The following is a 23,349-nucleotide window of genomic DNA, read 5'->3' as shown; positions in this document are numbered from 1 at the left end:
AGGCAAGTTGAATGTGTGAAGGTTGAAGTGAATCTGTCTGTTGCCGGCCAGAGATGCAAGATTTCTGCTTTGCTGCAGGGAAAGCCTCAGAAGCATTGAGAAAAGTCGCAACCAGCCCGGCCGCTAAATGACTGCTTTGAATAGAATTATTAGAATTGACAATATTGACGTTAATTCAATAAAGGGGGAAGATTAAGATCGTTCTCAATGGTTTACAAAATGGGATGGATGTATAAAAATGAAGACATGTGCACGAAAGTTTGTAAACTTTCAGACACTATTACACTCCGACTAGTAGTGACTGAGTGACTGACTGCACTGTTCCTATTTAATTCAGACAAATAAACCAATACTAAATGTAAACTGAACGATAACCAAACAAACCTCATACGGCTTGAAACGAGACTTAAGTTATGAGAAAATCTAATACTGTTTGAAATAAACATGTGCACAATTCAAATATTTTATATCCATTCACTGCATTTAATTATTTTATATATAGTCTTATAATTGTAATTGTTTTGTTTCTAGTTTTAAATTCACATATTTAAAGATTGAAATTAAATATTTTAGTTAGAATACTTGTATTAGGGTGAAAAATCTTTCTAATTGCCTAAAAGGTCAATACAATCTCAACCTCTCAATATACAGGGTGGGGGAGAACCAATTGAGCAGTTTTGAGGTAAAATAAAAGTAATGGAGGTACATAAAGAAGAAAGTTTATTTTCCTAAAAGTTAGCATAACATACCATTTAGAATACTTATGTTTTGAAAACAATATCTGGAAGATGGGGGCTATTAGCTGCAACACACTGTTGGAGTCGTTCTCAGAGGAGGGAGTAACCGTGATAGTGAATTCCGATCGCCATGCTGCAATGCTGCAAAATTTCTTGCAGCCCATGATGGAAAACATTGTTGAAAATGAAACATTGTGAGACGTGTGGTTCCAGCAGGATGGGGTTACAGCTCACACAGCCTGAATGTCACTCGATGTTTTGAAACGCATGTTCCCAGACTCTGAGTGGTGATTTACAGTGGCCTGCAAGGTCACCTGATTTGAGCATTTGCAATTTCTTTATTTGGGGACATCTAAAAGAAAGGGGTTCAAAAGTCGCCCTCACACCCTACCATAGCTAAGGGAACAGATTATTGTAGCAGAGGTTATGGCCATACCTCACCATATGTGTGAATGTGCTGTAGAATACTTCCAAGAACGACTCCAACAGTGTGATGCAGCTAACAAACCCCATCTTCCTGATATTGTTTTCAAGACATAAGTATTTTAAATGGTATGTTATGCTAATCTTGAGGAAAATAAACTTTCTTCTTTATGTACCTCCATTACTCATTTATTTCGCCTCAAAACTGTTCAATCAGTTCTGCCCCACCCTGTATAAGCTAGCTAACACATTTGAATTGTATATTGTAATCAATATATAACAAATAGTTAAAGACTACTTATAGCCTTATAAGAATCAGCTAAGCTGCTAGCTACGTACAATTTATTGCACACTTGATGCCTCTGTACCAAAATTATTCAATTTATTGGAACCTAATACACACTAAAGGCAACAAGTTTATATACCAATTTGTCATTCATAGTACATTTATGCTAAACCATGAATAACAATACCTCAATATAAATTAAAGACTGCCACTCAATATATTTAAATACATGAAAAAATAAAAAAAAAAAATAAAAAAATCGAAAAAAATCATGATTTTTTTATAAAAAAATCAAGTGATTTAATCACATGATTTAATCATTGCCAACCCTGCTAAAAAACTCTCTGCTTTGCCACTATGTTGACAAGTCTAACACCATTTTGCATCCTTTTTACAACAGTTCTCTTTAACTTCACTTCTTGTTATTACAACACTTCTCTTTAACTTCACTTCTTGTTATTACAACACTTCTCTTTAACTTCACTTCTTGTTTGTCTGTCTGTCTGTCTGCTACAAATCTTGTAATCAAAATTTAACACACTTCTACTTATCCTATCAATCTGAAATTTTGCATACTTGTTTAAAGTTGGAGACAATGCATGAATCAAATGTCAAAATAAATGATTTTAAAAAGTAATAAAAAATTTTTTTTTTCAATATTAAAAAAATTAAAAAAATAATTTTGTCAGCTACCATAACTGATATTTGACACACTTTTACCTGTCTAATTTATCTGAAATTTTGCACACTTGTGTGAAGTCAGAGGCAATGCATGAATCAATTAATAGAATAAATAATGTTGAAAAAAATTTATATATTGAAAAATTCTAAAATTATTTTTTTTAATATTCAAAAATTGAATGAGAAATTCATGGTACATCTTTAAGATTGGAGACACTGGATTCTTTGGAAGTGTTGTCTTTAAAAAGTAATTTTTAAACGTTTATTATTACAACACTTCTCTTTAACTTCACTTCTTGTTTGTTTGTTTGTCTGTCTGTCTGTCTGCTACAAATCTTGTAATCAAAATTTAACACACTTCTACTTATCCTAAAAATTTATATATTAAAAAAATTGAAAAATTAATTTTTTTAATATTCAAAAATTAAATGGGAAATTCATTGTACATCTGTAAGATTGAAGACACTAGATTCTTGGAAAGTGTTGTCTTTAAAAAGTAATTTTTAAACATATATTTTATTATTACAATACTTCTCTTTAACTTCACTTCTTGTCTGTTTGTTTGTTTGTCTGTCTGTCTGCTACAAATCTTGTAATCAGAATTTAATACACTTCTACTTATCCTATCGATCTGAAATTTTGCACACTTGTGTAAAGTTGGAGACAATGCATGAATAAAATGTCAAAATAAATGATTTTAAAAATTAAAATTTTTTTTTCAAATATTAAATAAAAATTTTGAAAAAATAATTTTGTCAGCTACAAATCTTATAACTGATATTTGACACACTTTTACGTGTCTAATTGATCACAAATTTTGCAAACTTGTGTGAAATCAGAGGCAATGCAGGAACAATTAACAGAATAAATAATTTTGAAAAAAATTTATATATTAAAAAAATTTATATATATTAAAAAATTTGAAAAGTAAATATTTTTAATTTTCAAAAATTAAATGAGAAATTCATGGTCCATCTTTAAGATTGGAGGCACTGGATTCTTTGGAAGTGTTGTCTTTAAAAGTAATTTTTAAACATATATTTTTTAAACATAAATTTTACAACACTTCTCTCCAACTTCATTTCTTGTTTATTACAACACTTCTCTTTAACTTCACTTCTTGTTTGTTTGTCTGTCTGTCTGCTACAAATCTTATAATTGATATTTAATACACTTCTACCTGTCCAATCGATTTGAAGTTTGGCACACTTGCATAAAGTTGGAGACAATGCATGAATCAATTGACAGATTAATGATTTCATAAATTAAAATTTTTTTTACTATTAAAAAAAATTAAAAATAATTTTGTTTGCTACAAATCTTATAATCCATACCTATATGACACAATTGCACAAAGTCAGAGACAATGCATGAATCAGTTGACAGAATAAATAATTTGATAATTTACAAAATTTTGATATCTTAAAAAATTCAGAAAAATAATTTTTTTCAATATTAAAAAATTTTTTTTCGAAAAAGTATATTTTTTTTTAATATTTGAAAATAAAATTAGAAATTCATTGTACATGTGTAACATCCAAGACACTGGATTGTTCAGAAGTGTTGTCTTTAGAAAGTAATTTTTAAATGCATATTATTGGACATCATTATTATGCATTATCTATTCAAATTTCAGAGAGTCAGCCTTTCACTTTCAGGAACTTGAAGACTATGCCTATAGCTTAGCTGTTACAGACTTACAGTGTTACTGAGTACTGACTTAGCCTCTTGACTAGTATATCATGGCTGCAGCTGGCCAGGATTAGATTTTTCCTACTTGTTTCTGGAATCTTGCAGCTTCAACATGACAAATTTTTGATACATTTGGAATCTTGCTGCCCCATCGTGCATTCTTGTTAACAATTATATAAGAGGTAATTCATCTGGCAGAAATCTCACGGTTCTGAAAATGGCTGGAAAGTATAGTCGCGGTTCTAAGGTTGGAAGTTAGAAGTTTTCCATGCTTACCTGAGCTGCCTATGCAGTGCAGAGTTTGGTCTGTGGTTGATGCCTGGATAGTTGTCAACTGTTGAGATTTGGGTTTTAGCCATTAACTTGAGGCTTAAAATTTAGGTAAAAACTGTGCCATTACTTCTGGGTATTGGTTACCTGAACAGAGGCTGAAGATCTAAACTACGGCCCTACGGGTTAGTGGTTACTTCGTAAACTGGCAATGTGGAAAATTAGACAAAGGCTGTTGTGGACTTTCAAAACCTAGTTTAATTTTAGGGTTCACAAATTGTATTTTGAACTCAGAAATGAGGATGTTTGAATAAATCCCTGCATATTGGATCCAAAACATAAGCTGTACATAGCTTTCTCAAATGCAAATATTAGCCTATTACGGACACTGTCTAGTGTATGGAAAGGTGATCACTCTACCAGACTACCAGCAATGCAAACTAATTTGAGCCTATATCTCAAAGCATAAAAAAATTAGCTACATATGATTGGCAACTAAGCTAGTTATCTTGGTTACTACCAGCCTCTTCCTGACTTGAGCAAAAAACTAGCCTCTGCTAATAACTATTAACACCAGCAAAACTTTCATTGTTTAATGAAATTCCTCCCTATAGGAATATTGGTTACCTACTCACATTTGCTTGATGGCTAGGTAAATGCACTAAAAAATAATCAGACAAATACAGTTACATATTTATAATACCTACTATTCATGATACCATATAAAAATGATACAATCATGTGATATTAACTAATTACATTGCAATGCTAATAAATTAGAGCAGTATTATTTATTGTCTTCTATTTAAGTATTATTTAGGTGTCTTCTATTTTACATACGCTGCAATTATTTTACCAGGCATTAATATAGATTGTTTCCTAATAAATGCAGTCTTCAAACGCACAATTGTGAACTCGAATCCATTTTTGAAAATTATGAGAATGAAAGGACCGAATTTCTGGCCTCAAGCAGAGCCATCTCCGTGTATGACAACTCTGACCGCTCGAACTTGTGTCTATGTTACCCATGAGGAGGAGACTGTAAGTCATTCACATGTGCGAGTGCCTGAGATATCGCTGGTGCATGTGCAGCTTCAGCACTGGTGCACCTGCATCCTCAGCACTAGTTTCTATAAAAGTTTCTTTGTTCCTGTTGTTTTTTTATCTCATTGTCTGTGACTTCGTTGCCTGCCATTGAAAGAACTGCATGAAATGAAATGCATTAGCGGAGCGCGAAGCTCAAGTAGCGGAGCGGGAAGAAGGACTGTAACGTAGCCAACAAGACACAGTTGAAGAACTGTCTCAATTTACTTGTTGATGCCAAGAGATTCCCTAACACAAATGTAGATGGTGTTGTGGATGAGATGTGCAACTTTAGAGAGAATCACAACACGGCATGAGGCGATCTTTGAAAACAAGGCAACAGGAGCTAGACACTCTTGAACTGAACATTGAAGAAAAAGTTGATGAAATAGCTGCCATTTGAATGTTAGGGTAGTGGTGTTGAATCGTGTTCTGAACTGTATTGATATTATCATGTGCAATATTGAGTGCATTACTCAATATTTGTTGTGATTTGACACTATTGAATTCATAATAATTAAAGTGTGGGCTTGATTTCCAGATTTGTGTCATTTTTGATCCTCTGTGTCTGCCCACTCTATGCATTTACACGTTTTCTATTTATCAACTGTAGGAGATGATAGAATATGCACGGTTACTCTTTCAGTCATGCTAAACCTGTCTTATGCGACTCCTGGAAAATTATATTGATGATTATGGAGAGTCCTGGAAAAGTCCTGGAATTTTTTTTCTCAATATCGGTACGCACCCTGCTGACCTTAGCAGAGGTACTCTTCAAAAATCTCACTTTTCACACTTTTTTCATGGATTTTTAGAGGTAATAAATGTATGATTTCTCAATTTGCTTTATGCTGCATAGATAGTAAAAATGTTGAACTTTATGACACTATTTTTAGTTTTGCAATATTTTGATTAGTTTAGCTGCTACAACATTCCGACAAAATGTTGGAGGACTGTCCCTTATTATCCCGCCCATCCCTTATTACCCCGTTTGACAGTACTTTGGGAAGCACTTGATTGCAATGCAAAGTCCTTACCAATAAGTGCATGCAGCAATGTTTTTAATAATTGTAAACTGTGTTTATTTTCTTTCAACAGAAAATTACAATGGAAACTTTTAAGATATTTGTTTCAAAGCATTGGTATACATGGACTTTAGTCCTCATTCAGCTCAGTTGGGTTGTCTGCACTGAAGGTTTACAGTCTAAGTTAACAAAGGATGCTGAAGCTGATCTGATCAAGGAGCTGCCTGGTCTCAATTTTCCTGTAAATTATCGTCAATTTAGTGGATTTCTTGATGCTGGCAGCAACACTTTCCTACATTACTGGTGAGTGTTCATCATGCATGATTACCCTAAGCATAGAAAATAAAGGTAGCTCCCATCACATGTATGTTTATTTTGCCATGTACATTTTGCCTGCTTCAAAAAAATGAACATTCATTTTGTGAAACTTATCAAGATATTACCTAGTTGAATTGTATAAATTGTATCATCACCTGTAATTTTGTCTATGCTTGTTATTCTATATGCATTGTTCTCAAACCATTGCAGCAATGCTGTAAATAAGTCCCAAAATCTACAATTTTGTGTTGCTAGGAATTAAATAATATTTTTAATATATGTGCCTTTGGTACAAAAGCTGAAACCTTTTGTACTATCGTCTGTAACTGGTTTAATAGTAATTAATTTTATACTTCTACTTAGGAATAAGCTCCATGGCCCATGCATGGCTAGGCTTGATAAGATTTAATTCTGATGAATTATATCATTGGCCTTGAAGCAAAATAGAATTCATTATTACTACCTATTCTTATTACTCCTTTTTGAAGGAGAGCACTGTAGCATTGCTCAGTTATTTCTAGCTTGTTAGTTCTTGCAGTCACTGCAAGAACCTGATGGTGGACCCACCCAGCACAATTATTTCATTGGCCTCAAAGCAAAATTGAATCTTTTTTTTTAATTAAAGTAATAAATACCATTTATTGTTGTTGTATTGCATCTTTGATCTTTATATTAGGAATAAATTTTCTCAGGTTGCAAGTCATAACTGAAATGGTGAAACATAATATCTGAAGTGATACAGTGTTTACTCATTTATTGTGTATATTTATTTATATACACATTTATTGTGAAACATTGTATCTGAAGCTGTTACAATTGCAGGTTTGTCGAGTCTGAGGCTGACCCAACGACCTCACCACTGCTGCTGTGGCTCAATGGAGGTCCAGGCTGCTCCTCTCTTGATGGATTATTGACTGAGCTTGGCCCTCTCCACATCAATGATGACGGCAAGACTCTCTACAACAACACTTATTCCTGGAATACGGTATGTACTCTAGCTTGGAATAAGTTGTTCTTTTCCATACATCTAGGGAAGGGAATCATGACATAACATTTAAAAATTCTTATTAGACTCCAGTATAAGCTTTTTTATTTAATTTTAAAATTGTTTGTTTTAAGAATTCTAGACACACTAAAAACAACATGACATCTTTTATCAAATGTGTCTCCTTTTTATGCAGGCTGCTGTTATTCACAAGGCAGATACAAAGTATCATAGAGAGATTAAACTTTAGATAATTTTAAAAATCTGTCCTTGTATAAATTTGTTGTGAAGCACCATGATAAATTATTTGAAAACACTTATTCTTGAAAGGTCAAGAATAAATAACTATAAAATTTTTTAGCACACCATTCATGTTAATACATCATATATGATCACTATCATCTTCAAGCTGTGGCTCTGATTGTGTTGTTCTCATTCACTTGTTAGAACATCATCAAGATCTTCAAGCCCTGCTTCTGACTGTGATATCATAGAGTTTGTTCTCATTATTTTCAGTTTGCCAACATTGTTTACATGGAGTCCCCTGCGTGCGTGGGCTTCTCCTACAACACGCAGGGCAATTGCTCGGCTGGTGACGACTCCACCTCCCTGCTCAACTACAATGGCCTTAAGAGTTTCTTCAAGAAGGTCTGCATCTTGTTCTTTAAGCTACTCCCTATACATGATTTGAAATGTTCAAACTAAATACAAAGTCCATTTTAAATCATTCACATAAAAATTTCTTAGTATGTATTTTTTTTGGAAAGAGTTGTTTACTGGTCATGCTTTTATCATCTAACCAAAATAAAAAATCTGACATTTTATTCAATTATTTTATGATGATCCCCTTCTTTTATTCATTACTGTCAACAGTTATGGTTTAGAACACTGAAGTAACTTTGACCGCTTGGATGACTTGGCAAATTGTTGTATGAATTTTTTTCATTTAGTCATTATTTGCATAAGCTTCCTCAATGCTGATTAAAGTCATTCTAGGAAAGAAAGTTACCCTAATACTTGGCAGAGTCGTCCAAAATTACCCTGATACTTGACATAATCGTCCAAAGTTACCTTAATACTTGACAGAGTTGTCCAAAATTTTCCTAATACTTGGCAGAGGCGTCCAAAGTTACCCTAAAACTTGCCAGAGTCATTAAAATACTTGATAAAATCATTCCAATGTCCAATGATGCACTATGTCTCCCAAATGCTCGCCTGCCATCAGAGTTCCTATTCCAATTTAATATCAAACTGCAATCATAAGATCATTGCGTCAATAAAATGATTAAAATACTGACATTTAATTAATTTTCTTTCTTGTATTTACAGGATTTCTTTTTTGTACAAATGGTAATTTTATTTTCAGTTTCCTGAGTACCGCCAGAACCCATTCTACGTGACGGGTGAGAGCTACGGGGGTATCTATGTTCCCACTCTCTCCGTCCGCATCATCGAGAACAACGACTCCTTCCCTCTGAACTTCCGAGGCTTTGCTGTTGGCAACGGCCTCTCCAGCACTGCACACAACGACAACAGCATTATCTTCTTTGCCAACTACCATGGACTGCTCGGGAAAATGTGAATGTTGTTTGTGTGAATACAATATATGTATGTGCTCTCCAACTTTTTTGTGATAGAGTATTAGAGCTAAAATACAGTTGCCTTGTGCCACCAGGCTTCAAAGAAATTAAATTCTATCCAATATTACTTTGTTACGTGTCATTTATGATATTAATATGTAGCTTTTTTTTTATTTAATTTCATCTGTATATGTATCAGTTTTCGACATTTTATTCATATAAGTTGCACATTAAATAAATGTACTGTTTGAATTTAATAGGCTGCTTTGACCATGTGGCTTGAGTGTTGCAACAAATCTCTGCCAGATTATTTTGAGCATGAAACACGCTTGTGGAGTTAGAAATTTTACCTAAAAATTGCCCATTACTTCAATCATGTTTGCTTACTGCTAGGTCTGGAACCAATGCTGTAAATGCATGAATATTAGTAAATTTATTCAAAATCAATGTAGAAGCTAACGTTTTCCGTAATAGTTGCTTTGCTGTAGACCTTGTGCTACTAACTCCTTTTAATAACTACTGTACTGTGTGGAGTGTTCAAACAAATAATGTTTCAGTCTGTGGGACGAGCTCGTGTACCACTGCTGCCAGGGCAACATCCCCTCGCAGGAGACCTGCAACTTTGCTGCGTCTCCCTGGCCCGTCTGCCAGGATAGGGTATGTATAAATATATAAATATTATGTATTTGTATTATAGATAAATATTAGATATTTATATTATATATAAAAATTATATATTCAATTGATTGCGTTCACGCCTTGCCGTGAGAATGCCATATTATATGGCAGGCTTAAATTCATCATGAATGAATTAAGGTTTAAAGTGATTTTTAGTTCAGTGAATATAATTTCTTCACTAATTTACATGCTTGAGAAAATGCCGTGGTGCGGCCGCAAGCACATATCTATTGCGTGATACTGCCTCAGGTTATACGTTTATATCATTAGCTGATTTAAATTTCTATTCTCATTCATTAGAAGTATTTTTGATTAAAAATTTGGCGCAACGTATTTCTGGTAATTTGATAACCCTGCCGTAAAATGTAAATGTAACATTTTTTAGTAACTAAAACAAATTACCTACTTTAATATGCTATTCTCGTGCCTTTTTCTAACAAAACAAGTAAGTGATTATAATAGCTCGCATAAATTTTTCCAAACGCATTGATGGATTACTGCTCTAACACTGCTTGAAATCCCCTACACATCCGTCATTTGTGTGCCTGTCACCACAGGTTGCTAGGGCATCCGACATAGTGTATGACAGCGGCCTGAACATGTACAACTTGTATGACAACTGCGCGCCTCCATCCAACTCCAACAGCCTGGGTGTTACATTCTCACGTTACCACGCCGACCACCTCAACCTACACCGCAACAACCACATGCTTGCCAGGTAATTTTACAGTCCTGCTACTAGTTCGCTTCTGAACAGGTGATAAATTTCAATTATAACTAAGTGGTTGAGTTTCATGGTGTTCCTTAACTTATAAAATTACTACATCGCAATTTGAGGCATCCTGATCTTATATAGATGATAATTTTAATGAGAGTAGATATCTAGAATTAAGGTGGAATGAATCACTTTCCAATCATTCATAAATGACCATAAACCATTAAGCATAAACACCATGTATTCGCCACATACCATCAACTTATGCTAAATATTTGCTGTTAATGATTAATTCTAGTTACGTTTCATTTTACTTGATGTGCTAATTATGGGAAACGGATATTTATTTATAGTTCCTGTTTGAATTTAATGGTGGCCTGCTGGTACCAGGTTGGTGGCTTGGGCCAACTGTTGAAAATACATATCAGATTTTCTTACGCTAGCCATTTTGGTTTGATAAAGAATGCTCACTAAACAAAATCTCTTTCTTGACCGGAAAGCAGTGCATTACATCAGATGGGCCCTCACATACCAAAGTTTCAGAAATGTAGGGCGATGTGACAGCCCAACATTATCTGACAAATGTCTCATTTACCAAGCAATCAATAAAATTATTTGTATTCAAATAAATGAACGTCAAAATTTAGTTTTCCTTCTAAAATTTTTGAAATTATTTTATTTTATCAATGAAGTGTTAGAGTTGGCGTTGTAAGGCAAGCGCTAAAATGGTTTAGTTATTGTATTGTGAGTTAGTTACTTAGTGTTGCTAAAGGTTCAAGTCGCATTTGTTTTAAACCAATTTTCTGTTGAAAAGTTTTCATACACGTTAAACATTCCTAATTATCATCATTGCACGAAATTATCTGATTTAAATTGTTTTATTCCCTAAAAAATAAACTAAATTGAACATATGTAAATATGAACATATGTTATTTGTTAATTCTTCCCTGTATATCCAATCGGTTAATAGATTTAATTAATTAATTTAATCGATTATGTTTTTATCCCTGACTGTATTCTCAATTGATTAGTGGTCTTTTAATTAATTAATTAATATCGGTTAGTAATGTTTTAATTAAGTAATTTGATTGATGATTATTAATTAATTAAATTGCTGATTATTAATCAATATTGGTTAGTAATGTTTCTACTAATTAATTAATTGATGGCTATTAAATAATAATAATAATGAAAGTTTTATTACAGTCACCGCAAGAACGCGACGCTGGACCCGCCCTGCACCAACTCCCACGCCATGACAGACTACCTCAACAACCCCGACGTCAGAGCTGCTCTGCACATCCCTGACTTTGTTCAGAACTGGGAGATCTGCAATGATGAGGTCTGGGTTTATTTATTATACTCAATTAGATAGACTTATTTAATGAGAAAACTTTATTAAGAAGTCGCCTGCAAATGTGCTAATCACTTGGATTCTAACTTCAACAATCCATTTCCCTTAGTTGTCAGCCATAAAATCCTGAGCTATTTATTTCCAAATGCTCTTTTTTTGCTTTTAATCCGCATTAGGATTTTATTCATTTTTTTTATTTAAGCTAAGACGTTTTTGTATCCCTTCATGTATATAGTGGTAGAAGACAGAAAGATACAATTGGTTAAGCTTCGGTTTTCTAATTCCTTGATCCAAGTAACTGTCTATACTAGTTGCGTTGATGGATTATAGTCATTGATGATTAGCAAAATAGTATTGTGATTATTTACTATTGGTCTCTTACTTATCGACAATCTTCATTACTTACCTGCCTCGTAAAGAAATTGTTCTTACGATTGTTCTCTGTAATTTAAATGCATGTCTCGGGTGATCTTAAATCATTGTGTCATGATCATTGTGTCATGTCCTCGAACATTTATTTGCATGTTTCAGGTGATTTTTCTTCATTACGTCATCAAATAATAATTTTTCTAATCTATCACGTCATCAAATGATAATTTTTGTAATCTATCACGTCATCAAACGATAATATTTCTTATCTATCACGTCATCAAATGATAATTTTTATTATCTATTACGTCATCAAATGATAATTTTTGTAATCTATCACGTCATCAAACGATAATATTTCTTATCTATCACGTCATCAAATGATAATTTTTATTATCTATTACGTCATCAAATGATAATTTTTAATATATCACGTTATCAAATGATAATTTTCTAATCTATTATACCATCAAATGATAATTTTTCTAATCTATTACGTTGATAATTTTTATCATCTATTACGTCATCAAATGATTATTTTTCTAATTATCACGTCATCAAATATAATTTTTCTAATTTATCACGTCGTCAATTGATAATTTTTCTAATCTATCATGATAATTTATATAATAATTTATAATCTCTCTATATTTATAACCTATCTATGGATAATTTATATAATCTATCATGATAATCTGTATGACCAGGTTAACGCGGGTTTCAAGCGTGTGTACGACAGCATGGAGGCGCAGTACAAGAAGCTACAGGCGGCGGGGGTGCGGGCGCTCGTCTACAACGGTGACGTGGACATGGCCTGTAACTTCATAGGTGATCAGTGGTTCGTGGAGGGACTCAACTACAAGGTAATTATCTACACAATTACTTAATTGCTTAATTGTAGGTAGTCGCAATTAAGTGTTCTGATTTTTTATAATTATGCTCGTTATTTAAATAATATTATTTAATTGTATTTTGCATTGATTGACTGTATAATTAACCACCGAATTAATTAGTTGTTATTGATAATTGATTGTATTGCATGCACTTGAACAGTTTAACGGATAGTGAGCCTTCGTTCGGTTGTCGGCGTAATGAATAATTCTAGGCCATGTAACATAGCAATAAGTTAGGTGAACCATATTATGAATAAATACATTCAAAGAATTCCTTTCAATAAATCCCCGGACCAATTCAATGAAATCATAAATAATTATATGAAAACGAAACCTTGAGTGACCTCCTTGAGTGACTCATATCGTTAAAAAAATGTGAATTATTCAGTATTTGTGTTTGTTTCAAATTAATGAGTGATATATACAGTATTATTGAGTGATATTTACGCTGCGCAGGAGACGGCAACGCGGCGCCCCTGGACGTCAGGCGGACAAGTGGGAGGCTTCGTGAAGCGCTTTGAGCTGCTGGACCTCGTCACCGTGCGGGGCTCGGGCCACATGGTGCCTCAGGACAAGCCTGGGCCTGCCCTACAAATGATCAGGGCCTTTGTCCTCGGAGATAATTACTAAAGGGGAAACTATAACAGCAACAGGACAAATGGTCCAAAAAGGCCAAATTGTTCAGGCAACCAGGGCAAAATGTTAAAAAAAGCAAAATTTTTCAATCAACCTGAACAAAGTGGTAAAAAAGGCCGAATTTTTCAAGCAACCTGGAAAAAATGGTCAAAAACCAAGGAGGACATAGCACTAGAAACCAGGGACAACCTGGTCCCGCCCTACACATGATCACGATTCGTCCTTGGCCAAAATTATTAATATCTAATGCCTGATTACCCGTGCGGCCGTTAATGAAAACAAACTTTCTTTCCTGAAGATGTTAAATGCTCCGGTTAAATTAGAATAATTCGTAACCGGTACTATCACTAACCATTTTACGCGAACCATCTCTTTAGTGCCAAAATAAATTCTCATCATCGATCAGAAATGCTCAATCTATTAGCGTATAACTTATATTATAAAATAAATTTCTTATATCAAAGTAGAATAGATTATATGTACCGACTTGTTGTTGTTGTTGTTGTAATTGCCCATCCTGGCAGTGGCGACTAGGGAGGGGGGGTGATAGATCAGTTTTTCCGGGCACTCGGTGCCACTGGTAGTTCTACGACCATCACTGGCTCGCTGACCCGCCAGAACCATTTGGTTGCATTACACAACACCCTGGACAAGCCAGGTACTCATTTATCAACCAGAGTTATGAATGACTAAGTTGACCATGAGCTGAGCTTCCCGGTAGAACTTGTCCTCAGTGGGACTCGAACCCGGGGACGCAACACACAGTGGGACACAGTGGGATGCACCACACAGCTCTACCACCGACTTGTTGTTTGTCTAAGCTGCTCCTAAAATGATTGTCACAAACCAAGGACACTTACTTCCTTCGGTTTGTTCATTCATCATTTCTGTTTAATAATAGGAAAGAGAAATTTTTAGCTAACTAATTTGCCAGCTGTGCACTTTCTTGGCATTGCATGTTCGATGAAATTTCCGCTCCGACGTTGTGTCGTGTATGCTGAATTTCTCACTGCTCCTAATTTTTAGTATAAAGTTAATTTGTGGTAAGTTAGGATTGAACCTCGGTTTTTCTCGCTTGTGTTTATTGCTCAATGTGAACGTTACAGAAGTTTGATATTATCAAAAATTCTCAGCTCATTTTACCAAGCTTGTTTATGCTTAGTCCTTTGTGACGTGAACGAATCTCTATCTTTTTACAGGAAACCTTTATGAAATAATAACTTCGTAAGGTGAACACTGTATTTTTCAAATGCACTGAATATTTTTAATAGACCCAAAAATACTTTACGTAAATTAGCAATTCATGAAGATTCAAAAAACGTGATCGCAACGAGAAGGAATCGCTGTCCAGTGAACCTTTCAGCTGACGCTCATAGATATTTTTCATAGATATTTTTTACAATGGTTATGAAAGTTATTTTTAAAGAATTTCGTGTAGCATCTGTCAGGGTTACTAAATTATTTATTAAGTTGGTGGAAAATACATCAGGTGTAAACATGTAATGGCAGTAGCATTAAGACTGTATTTTTTTAAATTTATATTGCCAATATATTCAGAATTTAAAAAGCCTATCTGCGTAGTTTTATTGTGTCAGTAACGATGTTGCTGGAGGTGTCACAAGGTAATGTATCTAAAGCTTCGTCGTGCATGTTGCTCGCCATGTTAATGAAGTTGTGATATTCTGTGCCTTCTCAAATAGCTATTTAAGAATTTATACATCAATTTCTACTTCTTACACATATATTCCTACTTATTGGACTCGTTTGTGTATCAAATCCGTTGGAATTGACTTTTTCGCAATGAGTGCATTAGTATATCATGATTATGAGCTAACTTCAAAAACATATTTCATCGTATCTTACTGCTCAACAAATTGCATTGTCAAAAACCTGCAAAAACGTTTCATTTTTAGCTCCTGAAATTTTTTTAATTAGCTATACACTTTTTCTGTCGCCTGATTTTCTATAATCCTTTAGCATAATTATTGCGTAATGATGAACGGTGAAATATATCCAACGAATCAAAACTTGGCTTATTCTTTTATTAGCATTTGTGTAATAGATAATAATTTGATAGTTTGGTTGTATATAGCGTTTCACGTTTCACTAATTAGTGGATTATATCATCCATGTCTCTCATACATTGTATGCTAGAGATAAGGATTGACACTCAAATTTCCCCCTAGTTTCTTTCAATTGTCCATGCACGCAATGATGACTAATGCGACCTATTATTTAGGTGGGAATAATTTGTATGGTCACAGAAAACCTCAGGGAGGATGCTGAAGTTGTCCTGCTTTCATTTTTATTTCACATACATTAAACACTCAACTATGTTCGTGTATGTGAAGTGAATTATAATGTGCTGCAGTATTATTGACTTTATTTCCAGTAAATGACTTGATGTTTTTTCAATTAACAGCGAAAGTATTCTTCTAAGGTTAGACTATTATTAATCTTATCAGCTATCAAAACTAAACATCGCTATCAAATTCCTTTAATTGTAAAATGCCCATTCAGTCCAACAAATATTCTTTTAGGATGAGCTTAAGAAGTTCAGCAGAATATTTGTTGAACTCGTTTTAAAATTTACTTCCATTCACTTAGTCCTAAGCAGCCACTGCTGCCAACTTCAGCATCGGAGGGGTCGGCGCCCCCTGGGTTCCCAAGCCAATAATTATGATGGACAAATTTTACCATAAATTATAAAAATTCTCAGCTTATTCTTATTATTCAGTGTTCGCTCGAAGATGATTGAAGTTGAAATTATTGAAACGTCTCAATTTTCTGGATGAACTGGTAGAATAAATAGAATAAAAAATGTTAGGTACACCATTTTTATTGCTAAAAATTTCGGATTTACTTGAAGGCCTTTGCTGTCGAACTCAGTTGTGCAAAAATATTCACGGAAGATTCGTAATTCATGCTAAATCTTTACAAAATTCCATTTTAGGTTTACTTTTTCTAAAACTCAAAGATTTTACTAGAATATACTCAACGTTTCAAACTTTTGAAACACTTCAATGCGTTCTCACATAATCGGCTGTTCAACAGCCTTGCAACCATCGGCATCGAGTTGGTGCTTAAGTTACGAGCTTAGGATTGGATTTATATATTATTCCCATACATTTATTTTTATGATATTTAGGTATAAATAGTATTTAAGTGGTTTTTACATCAGAACAGTGATATTTGAGAGTATTGGTGAGCAGCGCGTTTGGAGGTTGAAAAAATATGATCTTTCCGAAGACCGCGTATGGTACAATTACGTGCTCTGCCGCGCATTGAAATAATTGTTTGGGAACGACGTTAATGCGTCACAAGCATCATGCAATTTCTTTTTAACTTATTGATTGAGAATTTATTAATTACATTTATAATTATACAATGTTAGATCTCACATTTCTGCTATCATGCTTTTTTCAAGTAGCTCGACTGGGCTTCGCATCCTTAAATTTCCCTTACAATATTTATCCTAATTTCATTCAGTAATCGTGCTAACTCACTGCTACATCGTTTTATCATTATCCTCTTTACTAACATTTTCAGTTTTAAAACATGCCTCAAAGCTTCGATTATTTAATATAAATCAATAGAATATACGTGGAGTTATTGACATTGTGAGAAGTGTTGGCAATGGAGGCGGTAGAGGAAGAGTTCCTGGCAGAGCGGGAACACGTACAGATTATACCTAACTTCTCGCACGACAAACTCTACCTCATTGCCGGCGACGTCGGTCCTTTCGTTGCAGGTTTGTTGCTTAACGTTTCTCGAACCATCTTAAAGTACCTGCAATTATTAATACATTCTACATGTTTTCGTATAAACATGGCGTCAGTTTCAAGATTCTTATTTACGTGTCAGACGCAGACGTGACGAAGCAATTTCCTCTCATTGCATATATCAATATCGTATAGGTATTATATATCTCTGGTCTATCTGGAACCACGATAGTCATAAAACTCTTGACAGTCATAATACTAAAAAAAACTTGTTTCATAATAATGATATTAACTCTAATACGTCACACATTTTCTTTCATTCTCATGAAGAGAAAACTGCTTTTAACTTCCTTCATTTCATAAAGAAGTTAGAATTGCGCTATTACATCCGCCATGAAAACGCCTTCATTCAACTTGATAATTGTGCATCATCTTCCACTGCAATCCATCTCTTCTTTCTCTTTAGGGTATTGTTAATCGGCAATTTGTGACGTTGGCTCTGCTATTTCAATTATATATGAAAAATAAAGTCAGTGGCGTTAGCTCTGGTATTTCAATTTTATATGAATAATAGAGTTTGTGGCGTTGGCTCAAGTATGACAATTATATACGAATAATAAAGTTTGTGTCTTAGGCTCAGGCATGGCGATTATAAATGAATAAAAACGCATAGGTATAGCGTTGGCTAGTGACAGGAGGCATCCTGTAGTCTATAAGAATCGCACATGAATAATAAGTTATGTTGCATGTGGGTGCAGGCATCCCGTGCTCGGTGCCACTGTGGCTCGCCGTCAACCTGCGGCAACGCGGCAAGTGTCGCCTGCTGCCGCCCGCCTGGATGGAGGCCGAGGCTCTGGCCGCCAAGAAGGAGGAGGAGATGCAGACCAAGGTGATGATGGTCATTGTGTGCAGACCAAGGTGATGATGGTCATCATTATGTGCAGACCAAGGTGATGATGGTCATCATTATGTGCAGACCAAGGTGATGATGGTCATCATTATGTGCAGACCAAGGTGATGATGGTCATCATTGTGTGCCGACTAAGATGATTTCTATGGCTATGCTTTAATTTTTCTCTCGGTGATTGTTGAATGGTGCGCTACTGTTCTTTCCAAGATGAATAGTTGATTTTAGTAAGTAGGTCCTTGTATCGAATCAGCTTGGGCCGAGTCGAGCCACAATTTTATTTTGAACGCATCTGACATTGCAAATCAGGAATAAAAATTAGTTAACCCTCCAATCTCCCACCATCTGCCAATCTCTAATCATCTATCTCTGCCATGCCCAGGAATTAAAATATGAGCATTTGAATGAAAGCTTTTACTAAGATGATGAAATTGGACGCTCTTTCCGCAATTTTTTAAAAGTCGGAAGAAGCAATATCAATTTAATTAATTTGAAATAGGTTAAGAAAATATAGTCAAATTGCAGATCGATAATTTCCCTTTGCATTTGAAATAATAAATTATAATAAATCAATTTATTTCAGCGTGGTAACCGCTTTGTATGAAATTTTAAACGGCTATTTACCGCACATCATACAAAAATTACAAAAATTCATACGGGTCAATTAATCTTATAATTCTTTGTACTTTCTCGTAGTCGCTCCATAAATTCAAATTTCTGATTATTTCTATGCTTGCCCGCGAGAAGGTTAATATTGAAACCATTTCAATAGGTGTTAGTTGAGCTCAAAAATTTTGTAGCCCTTATCGTTGATTTCTCTTTTTTTGCATCTCATTTTTAGCTTTGATTTCCATTCTAATTTCCGCTATGGTAAAAACCTTCAATCATTAAAATAGAGGCACTCTCTCCAAATACTGATGCACTTTCTCTTTTTGTGTGGGCCACACTTACCCTGTTCCGTCTGACAAAAGCGCGTTTCGTTGATACGTGCAGGAAGCGTGTCACTAATTGGACAAACTGACCCATTCCCTGTAGGCAGTGCAGAAGGATACAGATAACATACGTGTAGGAGGATTCATTTACTATAGATACTAAAGAGGATACCAAGGATTCCTTCTTCTGAGTCTATGGTTCCATGGAATAAAATGTTCGCGCTCATGTCAGGTTTTCACGAAGATGGGAAGCGAGAACTACATGGCCGTTGCTCAGCTGCTGCTCACCACCGCTCCACATGACGTGCCTAATGCTCATCTCGTCCGTACGCTCATCAAGGTGAGCACGCGATGCTCATCTACCCGACATTGTGTCGGGTAGATGATGCTCGTATATATAAGACATCGTGCCGAGTGGACGATACTCGTCTACTCGACATTGTGTCGGGTAGATGATGCTCGTATACCCGACATTGTGCCGGGTAGACGATGCTCGTATATATAACGACATTGTGTCGGGTAGATGATGCTCGTATATATAAGACATCGTGCCGAGTGGACGATACTCGTCTACTCGACATTGTGTCGGGTAGATGATGCTCGTATACCCGACATTGTGCCGGGTAGACGATGCTCGTATATATAAGACATCGTGCCGAGTGGACGATACTCATCTACCTGATATTGTTCCGGGTAGATGATGCTCGTATAGCCGACATTGTGCCGAGTAGACGATGCTCAACTACCCGACTAGAGAATCGAAATTTTCGCTTTGTTTTTTTCGTTGCATTTGCTCCCAACACTCAGCCAGTTTTAACTAACCAGGAATGGACTGCATTAATTTGAATGGTGCCGCGCCACAGGATATATGGGACCTGAGGATAGCGAAGCTGCGGTCGTCTGTGGCAGAGTTCATCAAGCAGTCCGGCAGACACGCTCGCCTGCACCACCTCACGCCCATGGAGCTGCACTCCGTCAGGTGATGCGTCCGCTCCGGACACAGAATTATGATTATTCTTACTCGATTATTCTTACTAGCAATTGTTAAGTAATCGTGTTAATTTCAGGGCATGGTCTATTACTAGGATTATAATCATTCAGATGGTAAACCTAATAACTTCGGTATATGGTCTTATAATTAAGTATTATAATTATTGTGGTCTATTCACAGAATTATAATCATTCATACGTACGTTAAAGTTAAGTTCGGTGTATGATCTATTCGTTGGATTATAACTATTGATGTGTTGAACTTTAATAATAATGTGAAAGCATGGTCTATTCATGAATTTATAATTTTGTATATGTTAGCTTAAATAATAACTTCAGGTCATAGTCTGTTCATAAATTCGTTGTTTAGGCTCTGGGAAAGTTTCTATTTTGGCTATTAAGTTGTTCATCTCTGTGCAAAATTCAATACCTATATGTATTATTGAACTTTTTAAAGGTTAATAACTTTAATTTTGCTAACAGGTATTCAAGTTAGCTTTTTAACACTTACCTTCAAATGTTTTGACAACCATTGATGTTATTAGGACTCGTTATGATTATCTGCTTTAACTATCCACTTGGTGTTTGCTCTTTACTCGTTATATTATCAAGTGCTTCTAACCTCTTATTTATCTTCTTCCTTATTCTCGACAGCAAATATCTTCATTATATGAATAAAATGTATAAAAAAAATTTTTAAAGACCACGTTTTTCATGTGGACTCAAAAGTAGAAAATAATTTTTCGGCAGCTACTGATGTCTGTTTGCTTTCATTCTCTTGGTCTTTTGTATTTCAGTTAAAATATTTTACAACATCTAAAACGAAAAACGTGGGGCGCATATGTATTTAATTGTTTGGTGATTACTTGATATGATGAATATGATGGTTCATTGAACATTTGATAAGTGTATTGCTGATATAATTAGAAATAGTGGTTGAATTAAAAATTGAAATTAAGGCATGCCTAAATGAAGATGCGCCCCACGTTTTTCGTTTTAGATGTTGTAAAATATTTTAACTGAAATACAAAAGACCAAGAGAATGAAAACAAACAGAGATCAGTAGCTGCCGAAAAATTATTTTCTACTTTTGAGTCCACATGAAAAACGTGGTCTTTAAAAATTTTTTTTATACATTTTATTTTCTACTTTTTAGTTTTTCAAGTATTTTATTTTCTCATTTTTAGTCCGTTGCTACACACGAAACACGTTGTTGCGAGCCAATTTACTTGACTTGATGTACGTATCGATGATACGAAGCGTATCATCGATATACGCAGTCTAAACACGAATATCCTCTCGAGGATGACGTGCATTAAAGGTTCCAACCCCTGCTTGTGAGTTCCTTTAGAGTTTATACGCCTGGAAACGTGCAACAAATTATTATTATTGTATTGTTATCGGGAGCGGAGCTTCCCTAAAAGTTTCAGAGCGCTAGCTAATGGGAAAGTTGGTGAAATATCGATTGCAAGATTTGATCATCACAGACACGAAAGCGAGCTAAGAAAAACGTGGTAATAAATTCTATCAATATTTTATTACCGGTATATTACCAATGCGTTTATTTAAATAAATGATAAGTAACATAATAAATGATCGTGACCATAATTCTCTTCTATCAATATTTCATTATATTGCCATTGCGTTTATTGATATAAATGATGAGTAACATAATAAATGATCGTGACCATAATTCCGCAGACCCATCCTGCCGTCGGCGCTGGACCAACTCCTCCGGCTGGGGGCGGCGGCGTCAGGCGCCCACAACGTCTCCCTCAACGACTCCTCCATGGCGTGATCACTCTAATGCCTTCCAAATAATTATAGCTCATATTTTATGTACGGTTGAAGGTGTACGCAGTTTAAACACTCTAATGTCATCACATCAATTATAGCTCATTTATTTTATTTTAGGTCATGTCCTACGGATAGGCAGTTAAGCAAAGTATACATGTCATGTTTAGTGAAAGAATAAAGTCTATTACAGCTCCATTGAAATTCTTTCATGTTAGATCCAACATGAAATTTTTTTGTGAATTTCATGAATGTCCTGATGAACACGAAAGATGCGTCTCTGTAATAGCAGCTATTCACTTTTTAACTTACGGGACGACTTGAACGTTGTTCCGTACGGAATTAATGTATTAGAATTAATGTTTTGGAATTATTGTTAGGTTTTATTAAGACCGGTTGTGCGTGGCTTCTCAAGACTAAGAATCTCTGTCGGTACTTTGTAATGAGTCTAAAAAATCCGCCTTTCCCAGATTTTAGATAAACAGTTGATAATGTGAAGCAAAATATACGTAATTTTCTCATTAATTTTTACTAATGTATGGCAAGTCAATTTTTAAAATTTCTAGTTCATCATTGCTACGAAGGATAATGATGTGGGATAGAGCCATGATGAACTTATATTTTGAGTCCAACTCACGATATATCAATAATATTTGTTTTCGATAATTCACTATGTGATAATTCACTATGTGATTCAAGAAAATTGCCATGTTGCTTGATAATCACAAATAGTTTAAAAATTAGTCTTTTGGATTTACTCAAATTCATATGTTTGCCCAGGTTTTTTTCAGTAAAGCGATCCCCTCACACTATGCTGTTGGGTAAAATAAGATTTAGATGACGGAAAAACAAAATCTCCATAGAAGTTTTTTATTCGGAATGACCGTGTGCGGTTTTTCTAGCCGTCACAGTAAAGCTCGGGCCTGTAAATATAAAATTCCAAACGTGTATCAGTATCATAGCTTAGGTCGTTTGAAATACAGTATGTAGTCAATATTTGTTTTTTGAAAGGGAATTAATAATTTAACGTGTGTGGGATCATTTATTACAGTTTTCAAATTTCAAACGCTTTGAATTCTTGTTTAACAGAAATATTAACGATCTAGTGGTGCAAATCTGATGGCATTGACTGAGAAATATCTTTATTTCACCTCCGAAAAATGACATTACGCTATTTTTGTAATTTTTTATGGCTCGAAAAGTACGTGTTAATCTTTAATGAAAATATTAATATACGCGGAAGGCTTGAATAAAACATAAATGAACTCCTTTGCTGCTA

General features: G+C 34.8%; 2 protein-coding genes across 2 annotated transcripts; both read left to right on the top strand.

The window, feature by feature from the left end:
- Nucleotides 1–6,272: 6,272 nt before the first annotated feature.
- On the top strand, nucleotides 6,273–14,255 carry LOC108682879 (lysosomal protective protein). Its single transcript, XM_018172132.2, has 9 exons — nucleotides 6,273–6,500; nucleotides 7,338–7,500; nucleotides 8,017–8,148; nucleotides 8,867–9,078; nucleotides 9,638–9,737; nucleotides 10,316–10,476; nucleotides 11,680–11,815; nucleotides 12,904–13,059; nucleotides 13,546–14,255. The coding sequence occupies exons 1-9, from the start codon at nucleotides 6,280–6,282 to the stop codon at nucleotides 13,717–13,719; spliced, it is 1,455 nt and encodes a 484-aa protein (XP_018027621.1). The 5' UTR covers nucleotides 6,273–6,279; the 3' UTR covers nucleotides 13,720–14,255.
- A 169-nt stretch (nucleotides 14,256–14,424) lies between these two features.
- On the top strand, nucleotides 14,425–23,335 carry LOC108682860 (probable DNA replication complex GINS protein PSF2). Its single transcript, XM_018172109.2, has 5 exons — nucleotides 14,425–17,476; nucleotides 18,206–18,336; nucleotides 19,519–19,626; nucleotides 20,150–20,265; nucleotides 21,978–23,335. The coding sequence occupies exons 1-5, from the start codon at nucleotides 17,362–17,364 to the stop codon at nucleotides 22,072–22,074; spliced, it is 567 nt and encodes a 188-aa protein (XP_018027598.1). The 5' UTR covers nucleotides 14,425–17,361; the 3' UTR covers nucleotides 22,075–23,335.
- Nucleotides 23,336–23,349: the final 14 nt, after the last annotated feature.

The sequence above is a fragment of the Hyalella azteca genome, unplaced genomic scaffold (assembly GCF_000764305.2).
Source record: "Hyalella azteca isolate HAZT.00-mixed unplaced genomic scaffold, Hazt_2.0.2 contig3307, whole genome shotgun sequence".
Lineage (NCBI taxonomy): Eukaryota > Metazoa > Arthropoda > Malacostraca > Amphipoda > Hyalellidae > Hyalella > Hyalella azteca.
Note: the sequence above shows the minus strand (reverse complement) of the source record. Positions and strands in the feature narration are given on the sequence as shown.

Bases quoted from the DNA above. Each gene is read 5' to 3' on its own strand.
- LOC108682860 (XM_018172109.2), top strand. From the start codon at position 17,362: ATGGAGGCGGTAGAGGAAGAGTTCCTGGCAGAGCGGGAACACGTACAG. The intron at 18,337-19,518 runs GTGATGATGGTC...CGCTCATGTCAG, and splicing joins AGGAGGAGATGCAGACCAAG to GTTTTCACGAAGATGGGAAG. The intron at 19,627-20,149 runs GTGAGCACGCGA...GCCGCGCCACAG, and splicing joins TCGTCCGTACGCTCATCAAG to GATATATGGGACCTGAGGAT.
- LOC108682879 (XM_018172132.2), top strand. From the start codon at position 6,280: ATGGAAACTTTTAAGATATTTGTTTCAAAGCATTGGTATACATGGACT. The intron at 6,501-7,337 runs GTGAGTGTTCAT...TTACAATTGCAG, and splicing joins AACACTTTCCTACATTACTG to GTTTGTCGAGTCTGAGGCTG. The intron at 9,738-10,315 runs GTATGTATAAAT...CTGTCACCACAG, and splicing joins GGCCCGTCTGCCAGGATAGG to GTTGCTAGGGCATCCGACAT.